Consider the following 17,024-nt stretch of genomic DNA (forward strand, 5'->3'; position numbering starts at 1 on the left):
GTGTCCACTCCTAAGGCTTGGCTTAAGCTCTGCCGTCTGTGTAATGGGCATGAACAATGCCCTCCTCTTAAGGTTCTTTTGGATCAGGTAAGAAATTTTGACAATGCCTTGTGCCAAACCTGGCATTCGGTAAGTGTTCCATAAATGCCAGCACTCTACCTCCATGGCCTTCCTTTAAGCATGTTGGGGGTTGACTGGGTCTAAAACACTCCTTCAGCACCCCCGTGACAGCCAGTTCAGTCTTCATACTTGGCAAGGGTGCAGTAACCTTTTCCTGAATGAATGGCCTCTGTAGTGTATTGCCTGTCATTGGCCTTCTACCTCCCAGAGCTCCGTAAATGGCCACTGTTATGATCACTGGTACCCAGCGCAGGCCAAGAAGTCACAGGACCCAAAGTCAAGGCCCTAACTGGTGGCAGGGCCAAAACCTATGTGCCCTCACTGCTGACCCCAGTGCTCTGTGATCTTCTGGTTCATCATGGGGTCAGTAGACCTACAGCAGCAATGCCTGGGCATGTTAGAAACGCAGTACAGCAGGCCCCCCACAACCTACTAACACAAGATCCCCAGGTGGTCCCTAGCCTGTGCATGATTGAGAAGCCCTTGCGGTGACACCGCAGCTAGAAGAGTCAGAGAGGCCAATCCGAACTTGACTTGGAGTCCTTCCAGAAATTTAAGAGATGCACTGCAGGAGCCTAAATAAGGCAGCTGCCCTATCCCCCACTCTCACTGGCCCCAAGTGCAGGCCCCCTCACCAAAGGAAAGGCTAAACCTTATTATCAAGCTCCCGCCCCAGTGCAATGTCTCACGCCCAGGCTCGCCATCTCCCCTGCCCAGCTCCTCACCTGTCCGCCCTCTCACCTGTAGCTCTCAGCATTCTGCATAGGAATTTCTGTTGGGAGTCCACTGAGATGATTCATCCATAAGGTTGCCTATGCTGCAGGGACAGAGAAGAGGAGCAAGGCAGACAGGAGGCTGCCAGATGGCAAAGCCTGCTCAGAGCGCACACCCAGACCACGGTATGGAGCTGGGGTGGCTGGTCAGCCATTGCCCCATTCGGGCCCTGGAGCAGAGTCTTACGAAGAGGCATTCAACACAGAAGGGTTCCAGACACAGTCAGGGAACCTGCAAAGGAGAGGCCAGAAACACCCCCGCCCACCACCCCCTGACCCTATTAGGTGTACAAATCAGATAATCTCCAACAGCTTACCTTCTTCTCACCTGCTCTATTCGCTCTCTCATAACATCACTCCTCGCCTCACTCGGCACTTGGAAGATATGGGTATGGCTGCAAAACACCATTCAAACATTGGGATTCCTGAGTTTCTCTTTCACTAGGCATAGCGAATGGGTTGGAATCATACAAACGATAGTTCTGACCCTGTCGCCGTGAACTTTTGAGCTAGGCCTTCACTTGTCTTGCATGAGGCACACAAAGATTTTTTTGTTTTGTTTTGTTTTGTTTTTTACTATCAAGTACCCCGAGCCACCCAATAATCCTGGGCAGGTAGCAAGTGGTCCTAAGAAGAGTTGAAGAAACAGAGAGGTTAAGTGCCTTTACTAGAGTTGCACATCAGGTCAGTGGTCTTGTAAGACATGGAATTCACCCCTTCTGAATCCAACTTCCTTATCAGCTCTTTATGACCTACACTGTGCCATACTTACCATGGTTTAGAGATAATTCTACAAAAATCTGCCACAAAGAAGCTGATGGCCCACATCACTGCTGTTCTGTTTTATTTCACCATGCCGACTTGCCTTTGTCTCTGTGGTCCAATTCATGTCCTCTTCAACTCCATCCCCCTCTCCCCCCACAAACCCTCGATTCCAACTGAATCCCCCATTTTTGCTTCTATTGTTCTAGGTGCCTTGGGACTTTCAATGTGAAGACAGCATTGATACTGCCTCAAAGACTTGAAGCCTGAAGGTGATAAATATGCTCATTTATCACTCACACAAGGTAGAGCTGAGTCAGTGCCCAAAGAGTGGGGTAAGAAAGAATAAAGGGATTCCAGAAAAGGGAGAGATTACTCCCAGCCCAAGGCCCAGAGAAAGGGCCACAGCCCTGTGCACTGGAGGCCAGGTGGAATTGGCCAAGTTGCCAAGGCTCTCATGACCTGTGGAAGCCCCCTCCTCCCCACTCCTGTTTATTCAGTCCCTACTCAGTCCATGGGTCAGTCCAAGCAAATGTCCCACTAGAAACCTTTCCAGGGTCCCCCAGGTAGCAAAGCCTAGAACTTGCACAAGCTGGGTCCCCCATGCTATGCTCTTGTAGATACTCCTCATGGCTTTTCTGACATTTTCTCTAATATTCACATACCTTATTCATCTAGTTCACTTTTATACCTTTGAAACTGGGGACTCCATCTTATTTTCTCTCTCTTTAGAGGGCCTAGCAAACATCTACCAAAAAAATGAGTATCTGCTGATGCTTAATGAAGGGATATGTATTCCCTGACTACATATATACTGAAACTAATAAAAGAATGCCAAAACCAGTGGATTGGAGGGGGAGCCAGGCACAGTTTATGGGCTTAAAAAAATCTCCACAGAAAGTCCAAAGTGGAAAAATTATATATGGAAAATTGTGATTCCTGTAGCTTGTCTCCAAAGCTTTAACCTGGTTATGCCATAGAGCTAAGGTCTAAAAAATTTCTGAAGATGATATTCATATTATCCAGACCAAGGAACTGCCACATGTAGAGTTCCATCCAGTGCAGCCATGTCAGGCAGGGACAGGCTCCCACGTATAAGGCTATGGCTGGATTACAGTCCCCAACCTTTATGATTTTAGAATACAGTTCCCATCCCAAAAGTCTTTCCCAGGAAGGTCTCAAATTCCACCATTGTCACTGCCTCCTGAGCATTTGAATCCTGTTTTAAAATACTAATGGCACCATAAGGGGTAAACACAAGAAAACTGGATATCCCCAAAGCAAAAATACATTTCTTGAGAAATGTGTCCTCCTTGATAGAAGTGAACAAAGCTGGCGATGGGGACATGGGAAGAAAAAGAGTACAGAAATGAGAGAGAGAGCTCCTCCACATTTTCATGGAGGACAAGTTTAAACCCACAAGTCTTCTGCTGGAAAGAGACCCTGAGTGAACACAGTCCTGAAAAGGAAATAGGGAAGCTTATGCCAGAAGAAATGAGCCGGCTTCCAGGCCCAGCTCCCTCCACATTGGGTCTCAGGCCCTTTGGAGCCAGGAAAGGGAAGGAGGTGGTCTGTGCTCTAGCAAGCACAGTGGGAGGCTGGCAAAGCCACCATAATGTGGAGCACAGAATTCTAGCCTAGGGCGCTGAAAAAACTCCTCTCACCTCAGCTGCAGATGAGGGCTCAGGCTTTTGCATTTTAAGAGCTTATTTTCTTTTAGCTCTTTAAAGTGCAGCCACTTCTGAACAAATCAAGTGCAAAAGTAACAGAAGTCTGAAATTTATTCAGAAGCATTGAAGAAATGGTGAGCAAGCCCAGTTTTGCAACCCCTGAAATCATGTTAAAACTTAGGAATGAGCTGGGCTTTCAAGATAGCAAAAATATTCCCTTAAAACCCCAAAGTAAGGCTGAAAAATTTCTCAGCCAAAGAAGTCAATGTCTCTGGAGAAGAATAGCCATCAGTTTGTGTTGGCCAGGAATCCCGAAGGTGGGGGACTTGTGCCTCCCTCCCCACAACTCCACTCAGGGCAAATGAGAGGCTTTACCTCCATCTTATGAACTGGATTCTTGTTCTTTCCTCCAGGACCTCTTGACTCTGGTTTGCCAACAAATCAGACTTTGAGAGATGGTGCTTCACCTAGGAAATCGGGGTAGTGTGCACATGATTACTGTCCAGCAAGGACACCATGGCCAGGATGGAGCCCAGCTTGGACAAGCTCTGCCCACTAGCCCAAGACCCTTTTCAGTTGGACCCTGTGCCTGCCCACCTCCCTCTCTGCCCACTCCCCTAGGATGATTGTCTCAAATTCTCAATTACCACATCTCTGGTGACATGTACATCTTGGCCATGGGTGGGAGCACAGTTGGTGGACATCTTCTCCTTTATGTCCTGGGAAGCTTCTTCTTCAGTCTGAAAGGTGAGCAACTTCCCCTGAAAGTGTTGCTCTGTATCTGAGCCCAAGTCTTTCTCTTCTGCTTTTTCCCTGTTTTCCCCTCTGTCACAACACACATGTCACGTGTCCTCACATACACACTCTGTATCTCACAGTCCCTGCAGTAAGCATGTCTATTACTACCTTCCTGTAGAATTCCAGGGGACTCATTAAGTCCTTGGTCCTATCCCAAGGTATTCCTGAGACTCCCTGTAGCTGGAGATGACACATCTGAAACCCCTCATCCAGTATCCTTAAGAAGAAGGGTAAGGATAGTGGTGATTCCAACACACCTTTGACAAGGACACAAGCCCCAGCATCTTCTAGGACATTTGGTGAATTAGACACAGCTCTAGGCAAAGTGTTTAGCAACGAACTTGAGTTACCCAGTTCTAAGGGGAAAGGAGTCCAGATTCCTGCACCCACGGAGGCCAGCTCTCTAGAGTTCGGGGTACCCTGAGTCAGAGAGGAATGTTACTCACTTTTTTCAACCAGTGCTGTACTATAGATACAGCCTCGCTTTCTACAACTTCAACGTCCTGCAACAAATTGGTAAGTTAATGCCTCAGAATACCTAGAGACCCAGCCCTCCTCCTCCATTATTATCCAGTTATATAAGATCTCTTGGAAGAGCAGTGGAGAGCTCAGAAGGGAGCAGATAGATGAGAAACAATTCCAGGTAGCTACCCCCAGCTCTACTTACCGAACTGGTTTTTGGTGGGAAGGGGAACCCTGCACCTTTCCGGGCAAGAATGTACACAATCCATGTTGTAATTATCATCTTTGAACTTATGCCAGGCCTCCTTCTTGGCTCCCTCCTTCCATCGAAGCTGCCTGAGAACTCCTCTGGAACAAGAAGGTCATTGATGGGAGCTGCCCACCTGATTGGCTGGCCAGTGATGATGTGACAATGGCCTCCTTTAATCTCCGGGGTCAGAGTGGAGATGGAAAAAAGAGGTCAGGAAGTATCTGCCTTAGTGATGGCCATAGCTCAGAAATGGACAGATAAGGGGATGGGAACAAAAAATAAGATACAACCAATATAAACCTGAGGAAGACAGAGGGGGAAATTATCAAAATTATAGAGATTTGGTTGGGGTAGGGGGATTATGGCTGGTCACCCAGTTTTAAGCAATGCTGAAGCAGAAAAACATTCTATGAATCAAAAGAATAAATTTGTAACAAAATGAAACAGGCCCTCTAGAAGTTGATTCAAACAATGCCACAGGTACTTCTTATTCTTACATATGGGGGAAGAAAGAATTTGTCCACCCCCCAAAAAATCAAAGATAAAGGAAGAAAATTCCCAACAAGGACATTTTCTTTTTTTCTACTTTGTTTACACCAGTGATTCAAATCATAAAAAAAAAATCCAAACAATTAAAGGTATAGAGTAAAAAGTGCAAGTGCCATTTGTTATAAAAAAAATAATTTCCTGATGATTTCCAGTGGACTGCTGCAATGGAAGGACAGTAAAGTTGAGGTGAAAAGGAGATTGTGTTGTGACTTCAGAGTTGGGGGGAAACATTGATAGCTCAGGTGGCTGCTATTCCCATCTAGAACTTTCACCGAGAAATTGAGGAATTCAGAATATCTAAAGGATTCTAAGCAAATGTTCAGCTGCTCTCAAAAGTAACTGTAGTCTAACCCTGAGACTATTCTCAAGGTCCTAAAAACCAGGGTTGCAATCCTGTCTTTACACTAACTCATTGTGTGACCTTGACCCAATCAATCATCAGTCTCTGGTTCTAGTTTCTTTGTCTTCAAAATGAAAAGAACAGAATAATGTCTGTAGTTTTCTTTTAACTCTAATATTCTATAAATGTTCTCATTCTCATTCTTCCAAGAGTATCAAAGAGTATCTCTCTCCCCAATTCCCCTCATATAGACACTATGTCTCCTCCCTCTCGACAAATCACCTCAATTTTACATCTTCTTTATTGATCAGAATACTCTAGGCTATGTTGAAGCAACAAACTAGTCCCCAAATTAAAAAGGTTTATTTCTCACACAGGGTGATATATGGAAGTGTTGAATCACTATATTGTACACCTGAAACTAACATAACACTGCATGTTAACTAACTAGAATTAAAAATAAAAACAGAAAAGCTTCACTTCTCACTCTCAAAAACTCCAATACAAGTTGAGAAGCTCTTCAGGGAAGTCGTGTTCCATGTGGTGACTTAGAGATCCACGAAGAATTCCATCCCGTGGCTCCAAGGTCTCAGGATGTTACCTCCATGATTGCCGAAGCAAGAAGAGAGAACATATGGAGGAACAAAATCAGCTCTTCCGCTTCAGCCCAAAGGCTTCTTCTTAAAGCTTATTGGCCAGTACTAGTCATATGACCCCAACCTAACTCCCAGGGGGACTGAAATTAAAAAACAGAAGATGAAATTACTTGTCAACATCTCTGTTTCTGCCACTATCCCCTAAAAGTTATGTTTCTATCTTTATTGATATATTTTTTTAATATAAAAACATTAACTTGAGTCAAAAGTTAAAACTACATGAAAAGATATACTCAGGGGAATTCTACCTCGTCTCCTCTCTGTTTAACCTTGTTCTTACTTCAGAAGTAAGGTTTTCATAAGTTTTTAGGATATACATCCTGCGTTTGTTTCCAAAATAAGAGAGATACATAAATCTAGTCTCACTTTTTTATTAATATGTTAGAAAATGCATACAGGACAGTATACAAATACATGCACAACTCAGAAAAATTAAGTGGGTGTGGGTACACACACACACACATTGAACCACTTCTAGTACCCCAGCAAGCCCAAGTAATACTCTCCCACAAGGTGACCAACATTTTTACCTCTATTACCAAAGCTAAGTTTTGCCTAGTATTCCTTTGTATTAGCAGAACACAAATTATTTATCAAATTTACTATTAATGGACATTTATGTTATTCTACTTTGATACTTTTTAAAATAATGCTGCTATAAACACTCTTATATCTATTATTTGGTTGACATAAGCACTAAATCTTTAGAGTATATACATACCAAAAAGTAGAATTGCTAGGTCATAGGCTTGACATATATTTAGTATCAGTATATACCAAAGAATATTGCAAAGTGGTTGTACCAATTACTGCCCATACGCAATGTATGAAAGGAACAGTTGCTTTACCTTCTTACCAACACTTGATATATCATTTTTTATTGAATATTTAATCCATATGAAAGAATATTTATAGTACAGTTTATGTACAGTTTAAAGAATAACAATACAAGGATACCCATTAAAGAAAAAGAACATTATTGTTACTTTTGAAATCCCCTCTGTACCCCTCCCTGATTCTATCCTTTTCTCTTTCTTTTTTTTATTAAGTTTACTTATTATGTCATTTTTATAGTTTAGCCAGATGAATGGAGATAAATTGGTAACCAAGGATAGTTTAATTTGTAAAGAATTAATTAATTAATGGTGTTAAACATCTGAGTTACATGGTGACTCTATTTTTGAGGAGCTGTCAAAATGCTTTCTAAATGGCAGCACCATTTTACATTTCCACCATAAATGTGTAAGAGTTCCAATTTCCCCACATCCTTGGCACAGTGTTATCTGTCATTCTAATTTTAGCCATTCTAGTAAATGTAAAGTGGCATCTCTTTGTGGTTTTGATTTGTATCTCTCTAATGATAAATGATGATGAGTATCTTTTCATGTGCTTATTGGCCATTTGTATATCTTTTTTGGGGAAATATCTATTTAGATACTTTCGATTTTATAATTGGATTATTTGTCTTTTTATTGTTGAATTTTAAGTAAAAGTTATTTATATATTCTGTGTACAAGTGTCTTCTCAGATATATGATTAGCAAACATTTATTCTGTAGGTTGTCTTTTCACTTTCTAGAAGTTATCATTTGAAGGAAAGAAATGATGAATGAAGTTATCATTCATCACATAAAATAATAAATTGGACTTTTAATGAGGTGCAACTTATTTTTACTTTTGTTGCTTGTGCTTTTGGTGCCATATCTAAGATATACTTATTACATGGTCATAAAGATTTATTCCTATATTTTTTCTAGGAATTTAATAATTGTTGCTTTTACATTTGTGTCTATTATCCATTTTTAGTTAATTTTGGGTATGGTGTAAGGTAGGGGATCCAACTTCATTCTTTTTGCATTTTGAATTTAGTTGTCCCAGGCCCATTTGTTGAAAAGAATTTCTTTCACTATTAAATTGTCTTAGCTCCCTTGCCACAAATCAATTAACCATAAATGTAAGAGTTTATTTCTGGACTGTAAATTCTTTTTTTTTTTTTAAGATTTTGTTTATTTTAGAGAGAGAGAATGTGAGTGGGGGGTGGGGCAGAGGGAGAGGGAGAGGCAGAGAATCTCAAGCAGACTCCACGCTAAGTGTGGAGACTGATGTGGGGCTCTATCTCACAACCCTAAAATCATGACCTGAGCCTAAACCAAGAGTCGGATGCTTAACCAACTGAGTGACCCATCTGCCCCATGGACTGTAAATTCTTTTCCATTCATATATGTATCTACCTTTATGCCAATACCACACTGTCTTGATTATTTGATTACTTAATTGTAGTATGTTTTGAATTGTTTTGGTTATTGTGAGTTTCTTGAATTTCCATTGAAATTTTGGAATCAGCTTATCAATTTCTCTAAGAATAATTTTAAAAGCCTGCTGATATTTTGATAGGGATTGTACTGACTCTGTTGATCAATTTGGAGAGTATTTTCATCTTCATAACACTAAATTTACCACTCCAAAAACATGGGGTGTTTTTCTATTTATTTACATCTCCTTTAATCTCTTTCAACAAAGTTTTGTAGTTTTCAATGTGCAAGTCTTGCACCTCATTTGTTAAGTTTATTCCTAAGTAGTTTATTCTTTTTTATGATATTATAAATGGAATTATTTTCTTAATTTTATTTTTGGATTTGTCATTTCTAGTGTACAGAAATACACTAGATTTTTTTAACATTAATCTGTATCCTGCAACTTTGCTGAACTCATAATAGTTTTTTTGTGGTTTCCTTAGAATTTTCTATATATAAGGTCATGTTTTCTGCTGTTAAAGTGAAGTTCTTAATTGAGAAGTAACGGAATCCTGGAAATTGGTATGAAGACATATGGAAAGATCCTAATAAGGCTGGAGCTATTAAAATCCTAAATAATTCTTACTCTTCTTTGCCAGTAGAAGCAGTCCTTCCATCCCATCTGAAGAGATTAATACTGCTTTGCCTGAGGTACTTGCCTTCAAAGACACTGTTGCTTCTCCTCCAGGACCCATCCTCATTACCCTGCTTGGCTTTTAGATTTATAAGTACACTCAAGGCCCAGCAGTCCCCAACAGGTGAGATACAAAGTGTAAACAATGAGGAGTTGCACTACACTCCAAAAGAACAACATGATTTTTCCAATTAATCCAGGCATAATTTTGGGGAACATGTTTGTGGATGAATATGAAGGATAGAAGATAATGGTGGAAGGAAAACATAAAGTTTGATCTGGACACATTTATTGATATGGGCCCACCATGCAGAGATTCTACATATAATATTGGAGCTCAGGGAGTTAGAAAGGGCTCTAATGGTTTGCTTGGTTGTTTGGCTCAAACATGGATCAAAAGATGACCTACATTAAATGAATTTGAAATGCCAGAATTGCCTTGGTATATTATAGAGGAAGGTATCCAAAGGCTTAGGGAGATTGGAATGCGAGAGTATATTTATCATGTAAGACATGCATACCCACCCCTGGAGGGTCCAGAGGACACAGCTTTTACTATGGATGAAAGAAATAAATTTGTGAGGGGAACCCCAACATCCTTGAAGGGCTCTGGGGTCACTCTTCTCTGTAGGTCAGAAATTAAAGTGGGAACTGCTGCCACTTAATGTGGGGACTATAAAAGCAATAGGGATATTTGGACCCCAGGTAGCAGAGGCCATGCAGCAACCTTAATCATCAAAAGCAAGGTGGGCATGGTTACTGTAATAGACAATGGAGTCCAAGCAGTAATAAGAAGAGCCTGACTTCCAGAGATCTATAGTGTTGGCTAGTTAGAAGTGAAATAGATGAGTGGTGTACTAAATTCTTGCCTGATCTATATAAGAGGAAGAATTCTAGGTCAAGTGAACAGAAGTCTAACTTGAATCATAAAAACAGAGTCATGGCCCTTTGACCAATTCTGACTTGAGCCAATGTACAGACCCAGAACACTTTGAATGAAGAACAACCCAGATCCCCTTAAGGAAGGACCCTGCTACATTACCAAAAATGCATAGTGTTAATCTTTCTTCCACTCTTCTCAAAGGGACTTACAGCCTTTTACTGGGGTGACTGTACAGTGAGGAAAAGGAAACAGACTTTTCAAGGATTACTGGAGACTGGCTCTGAACTTATACTAATTCTAGGAGACCATAATTCAAAGCAGGAGCTTAGGGAGATCAGGTGATCAGTGGAATTTTAGCTCAAGTCCCTCGCACAGAGGGCCCAATGGGCCCCTAAACCCATTCTATGGTTCTGTAGTTGCAGAATGCATAATTGCATAGTAGACATATTCAGCAATGGGAGACTCCCCCACACCACTTCCCTAACCTGTAGAGTGAAGACGATTATGGTAGGAATGGCTAAGTGGAAGCCAGTAGAATATCCTCTACCTGGGAAAGAGTAAACCAAAAGCAATACCACATTCCTGAGGGATTATAGAGATTAGTGCCACCATTAAGGACCTTAAAGATGCAAGGATGGTGATTCCCACCACATCCCCACACAATCTGCCTATTTCATCTGTGCAGAAGACAGAAAGATCTTGAGGAATGACAGTGGATTATTGTAAACTTAACCAGGTGGTGACTCCAACTGCAGTTGCTGTTCCAGATGTGGTTTCATTGCTTGAGCAAATTAAAACAATCCCTTGTACATGGTATGTGATGTATAGATATGTATCCAGCAAATGCTTTTCTCTTAATACCTGTTAGTAAAAGCCACCAGAAGTAGTTCTGCCACTCGGTTCGTATGATCCAGTAGATTCAATGGTGCTTGAAGTGTCAGTAGCAGATAGAGATGCTTTATGAAACCTTCAGCAGGCCTCTATTATGTAAATCACAGTGGGAACCATTAGGATTTGGAGCAAAGCTTTGCCATCCTCTCTGGATAACTACTCTCCTTTTGATATACAGCTTTTCATTTGCTACAAGGCCCTAGTAGAGAATGAATGTTTAAACATGGGCCATGGAATTACCAGGCAACCTGAGCACCCTTTATGAACTGGGTGTTATCTGGCCCATCATGCTATAAAGTTGTGTGCACACAGCAGTACACCATCACCAAATGGAAGTGGTAGACTTGAAATCAGGCACAAACTGGCCCTGAAGGCTCAAAAGAATTTTATGAGGAAGTGGCCCAAATATCCTCATTCCCTACTCTGGCTACACTACCGTCTTTCTCCCAGTACGTACCTATGGCCTCATGTGGAGTTCTATGTGATGAGCTGACAGAGAGAAGACTCAGGCTTGATTTACAGATGATTCTGAAAAATATGTCATCAAAACCTGAAAGTATACTGCTACAACACTACTTTCTGGGACATCCCTAAAGGACAGTTAGTGAAGAGAAATCCTCCCTTGAAGTGCTGAAGGGCAGAACTTCAGGCAGTGCACTTGGTTGTTCATTTTCCTTGGAAGAAGTGGCCACACTTGCGACTGTATACTAATTCATGGGTTGTAGTCAATAATTTGACTAGATACTCAGGGACTTGGAAGGAACATGATTGGAAAATTGGTAACAAGGAGGTATGGGGAAGAGGTATGTGGTTAGATCTCTGTGGATGGGGGTGAAAAGTGAAGATATTCATGTCCCACATGAATGTTCACCAAAGGTGACCTCAGCAGAGGAGCATTTTATTAATAAGTGGATAAGATGACCCATGCTGTAGATACTAGTCAGTCTCTTTCCCCAGCTACCTCTGTTATCACTTAATGGGCCCAGGAACAAAGTGGCAATGGTAGTCGGGACAGAGGTTATGCATGGGTTCAGCAACATGGACTTCCACTCACCAAGGCTGACCTATAAGCCACAACTGACTGTCTAATCTGCCAGCAGCAGAGACCAATACTGAGTCCCAGCTACAGGGCCATTCCTTGGGGTAATCAGCCAGCTACCAGACAGCAGGTTGATTATACTGGCCTATTTCTATTATGTAAGAGACAATGTTTTGTTCTTACTGGAACAGATACTTACTCTGCATATGAATTTGCCTTCTCTGCACACATTGCCTCTGCCCAAACTACCATCAGTAGACTTACAGAATGCCTTATCTACTATCATGGTATTTACACAGCATTGCTTCTGATCAAGGGAACTTACAGCAAATTAAGTGCAGCAATGAGCCTATTCTCATGGTATTCACTCATCTTACCATGGTCACTACCACCCTATAGAAACTGGTTTGGTAGAACAGTGGAGTGGCCTTTTGAAGACTCATTTATAGTGCCAGCTAGGTGGCAATAACTTGTAGGGCTGAAGCAATGTTCTACAGGAAGTGGTACATGTTCTAAATCATTGTCCAATGTATTGTGCTATTTCTCTCATAACCAGGATTCACAGGTCCAGGAATCAAGGGATGGAAATGGCAGTAGCACTACTCACTATTACCCCTAATTATCCACTAGCAAAATTTTGCTTTCTATCCCCATGACCTTATGCTCTACTGGTCTAGAGACCTTAGTTCCAGAGGGAGGAATGCTTCTACCAGGGGACACAACAATGATTCCTATCAAGTGGTAGTTAATACTGCCACCTGGGCACTTTAGGTCCCTCATGCCTTTGAATCAATAGGCAAAAAAGATAGTTACTGTACTGGCTGGAGTAATTGATCCTGATTACCAAGAGGAAATTAGACTGCTATGAAGTAAGGAAGAGTATCTACTAGGATGTATCTTATTACTATTATGGCCTATGATTAAGGTCAATGGAAAACCAAAACAACCCAATTCAGGCAGGATTACTAATGTCCCAGATCCTTCTGTCAATTTATCATTTTTTCCCCTTATATTATACCTTTGTTTCATGTTTAAGGAAATATCTCTACCCCAAAGTCATGAAGACATACACATGTGTTTTTCTAGAAACGTTATTGTTTTAGAAGCTTTTATACTTAGATCTATGATCTATGTCAAATCAATTTTATGTGTTGTGTATTGTGTTATACATCTAGATTCATTTATACTTTCCATTCCACTAGTCACTATCCCATTGAATGAGAATGGTGCCTTTGTCATAAACAGATGGCAGTGCATGTGTAGAGCTATTTCTGGGTTCTCTTTTCTATTCTATTGATCTACCTTCTTTTTTTTTTAAAGAGTTTATTTATTTATTGACAGAGAGAGAGACAGTGAGGGAGGGAACACAAGCAGGGGGAGTGGGAGAGGAAGAAACAGGCTTCCTGCCGAGCAGGGAGCCCAATATGGGGCTTGATCCCAGGACCCTGGGATCGTGACCTGAGCCGAAGGCAGGCACTTAATGACTGAACCACCCAGGCACCCCGATCTACCTTCTTCTTCCCCTCTCCTCCTCCTTCTTTCTTCTCCTTCTCCTTCTTCCTCTTCTTTAGCATCAATAGCACTCTTCCTTACTTTTAATCTTATCATTGGTCTTGATATCTGGTAGTGTGAGTCCTGATTTTTCATTCTTCTTAATTATTATCTTGGCTTTTCTGGTCTTTTGTATTTCCATTTAATTTTTAAAATTAAATTGTCAATTACCACAAAAAAGTTCTGGAATTTTGATTGGTATTTTATTAAATCTATAGATCAAATGGAGAGAAATGACATTTTATTTAAAGTGAGATTTCCATCCTTAACCTGCTATATTCTTCATTTATGTAAGCTTTTAATTTTATCAACATGTTTTATATATTTCAGTGTAAAGGATTTGCATATCTCTCATTAGATTTATCTCTAGATATTTGATATTTTAGTGCTTTCAATTGTATTTCTTTCTACTTCAGTTCTATTTCAACTAATTTTTGGTAGTAAATAGAAATTTTTTATATTGTCCCTGTATCCAGTAAACTTGTTAAATTCACTTACTAATAGTGACTACATACAGATTTTTTTTTTTTTTTAGATTTTCTGAGTATGAAATTATGGGTTTGTTTTGTTTTGTTTTTTGAGTTGTTTTTTGTTTTGTTTTGTTTTTTTCACTTGCCCTTTTGCCCTAGCTAGTATCTTCAGTAAAATGTTGAATAGACCTGGTAAAAAACAATATTTGCCTTGCTTCAAATCTTAAAAGAAAGCGCTCACTATTTCATCATTAACTCTGGTGCTAGGTCTTTGGTAGATTCCCTTCCCCCAATTAAATATTGTTCCTTCTACTCCTAGTTTGCGGAGTTTTTGTCATGAAAGCATGTTTAATTTTACCAATATTTTTCTGTGTTGAGATGATCATATGGACTTTCTTTTATTCTATTATTATAGTGCATTACACTGACTGACTTTCAAATGTTAAAGCAACATTGAAATTCTATGCAAACCCCACTTGTTCAGGATATATATATATATATATATATATACACACACGCATAATATATATCATATATATTATAGGTTATACACATTATATATAAATATGTAGTCTTATTACAAATTTTGCATCTATGACAATAACAGATATTAGCCTACAATTTCTCTTTCTTGTATTTTTTTGGTCAGATATTGATATCAATGTTGCACTGAGTTCATAAAATGAATTTAGAAGCACTCCCTATTTCTATTCTCTAGAAGAATTCATGTAAGATTTATTTCTTCCATATGTGTTTGGAGGAATTCTTCTGTGAATCTATCGATCTGGACCTGGAGTTTTCTTTGCTGGATAGTTTTTAATTATGGAACTAACTTCTTTAATATATATAGGATTCTTCAGATTTGTTTTTCTGCTTGTGTAAATTTTGCTGTATCTCAAGGAATGTATCCATTTTATCTAAGTTGTCAAATTTACTGGCATAAAGGTGTTCACGATATTCTTTTATCATTTTCCTAATATTTGTAGAATTTGATGTGAATTCTGCTTTATTGTAGAATTTTTTCCCCCCTTCATTTCTCCCTTCCTACTATGTTCTTTTTTTTTTTTTAACATATAACGTATTATTTGTTTCAGAGGTACAGATCTGTGATTCAACAGTCTTACACAATTCACAGTGCTCACCATAGCACATACCCTCCCCAACGTCTATCACCCAGCCACCCCATCCCTCCCACCCCCCACCACTCCAGCAACCCTCAGTTTGTTTCCTGAGATTAAGAATTCCTCATATCAGTGAGAGCATATGATACATGTCTTTCTCTGATTGCCTTATTTCGCTCAGCATAATACCCTCCAGTTCCATCCAAGTTGTTGCAAATGGCAAGATTTCATTCCTTTTGATGGCTGCATAATATTCCATTGTATATAGATACCACATCTTCTTTATACATTCATCTGTTGATGGACATCTTGGCTCTTTCCATAGTTTGGCTATTGTGGACATTGCTGCTATAAACATCGGGGTGCACATACCCCTTCGGATCCCTACATTTGTATCTTTAGGGTAAATACACAGTAATGCAATTGCTGGGTTGTAGGGCAACTCTTTTAAACTTTTTGAGGAACCTCCATACTGCTTTCCAGAGTGGCTGCACCAGCTTGCATTCCCACCAACAGTGTAGGAGGGTTCCCCTTTGTCCGCATCCCCGCCAACATCTGTCATTTCCTAACTTGTTAATTTTAACCATTCTGACTGGTGTGAGGTGGTATCTCATTGAGGTTTTGATTTGGATTTCCCTGATGCTGAGCGATGTTGAGCATATTATCATGTGTCTGTTGGCCATTTGGATGTCTTCTTTGGAAAAATGTCTGTTCATGTCTTCTGCCCATTTCTTGAGTGGATCATTTGTTCTTTGGGTGTTGAGTTTGATAAGTTCTTTATAGATTTTGAATACTAGCCGTTTATCTGATATGTCATTTGCAAATATCTTCTCCCATTCTGTCAGTTGTCTTTTGGTTTTTTTGACTGTTTCTTTTGCTGTGCAAAAGCTTTCTTTCTTGATGAAGTCCCAATAGTTCATTTTTGCCCTTGCTTCCCTTGCCTTTGGCGATGTTTCTAGGAAAAAGTTTCTGCAGCTGAGGTCAAAGAGGTTGCTGCCTGTGTTCTCCTTTAAGATTTTGATGGACTCCTGTCTCACATTGAGGTCTTTCAACCATTTGGAGTCTATTTTTGTGTGTGGTGGAAGGAAATGATCTTGTTTCATTCTTCTGCATGTGGCTATCCAATCTTCCCAACACCATATGTGGAAGAGACTGTTTTTTTTCCATTGGACATTCTTTCCTGCTTTATCGAAGATTAGTTGACCATAGAGTTAAGGGTCCATTTCTGGGCTCTCTGTTTTGTTCCATTGATCTATGTGTCTGTCTTTCTGCCAGTACCATACTGTTTTGATGATTACAGCTTTGTAATACAGCTTGAAGTCCAGAATTGTGATGCCACCAGCTTTGCTTTTCTTTTTCAACATTCCTCTGGCTATTCAGGGTCTTTTCTGGTTCCATACAAATTTTAGGATTATTTGTTCCATTTCTTTGAAAAAAGTGGATGGTATTTTGATGGGGATTGCATTGAATGTGTAGATTGCTCTAGGGAGCATTGACATCTTCACAATATTTGTTCTTCCAATCCATGAGCATGGAAAGTTTTTCCATTTCTTTGTGTCTTCCTCAATTTCTTTCATGAGTATTTTATAGTTTTCTGAGTTCAGATTCTTTGCCTCTTTGGTTAGATTTATTCCTAGGTACCGTATGGTTTTGGCTGCAATTGTAAATGGGATCGACTCCTTAATTTCTCTTTCTTCTGTCTTGTTGTTGGTGTATAGGAAGGCCACTGACTTCTGTGCATTGATTTTATATCCCGCCACTT

General features: G+C 40.2%; 1 protein-coding gene across 1 annotated transcript; it reads right to left on the reverse strand.

Annotated features, from left to right (window-relative positions):
- Positions 1-1,076: 1,076 nt before the first annotated feature.
- On the reverse strand, positions 1,077-4,868 carry SPATA19 (spermatogenesis associated 19). The gene is made up of 6 exons (XM_032426210.1): positions 4,791-4,868; positions 4,570-4,626; positions 3,973-4,065; positions 3,701-3,792; positions 1,211-1,288; positions 1,077-1,125 (listed from the first exon to the last, which is right to left on the reverse strand). Exons 1-6 carry the CDS (start codon positions 4,866-4,868, stop codon positions 1,077-1,079), a joined length of 447 nt encoding a protein of 148 aa, XP_032282101.1.
- Between the last annotated feature and the right edge of the window lie 12,156 nt (positions 4,869-17,024).

This window comes from Phoca vitulina, unplaced genomic scaffold (assembly GCF_004348235.1).
Source record: "Phoca vitulina isolate PV1807 unplaced genomic scaffold, GSC_HSeal_1.0 scaffold34, whole genome shotgun sequence".
In the NCBI taxonomy this organism is placed as follows: Eukaryota; Metazoa; Chordata; class Mammalia; order Carnivora; family Phocidae; genus Phoca; species Phoca vitulina.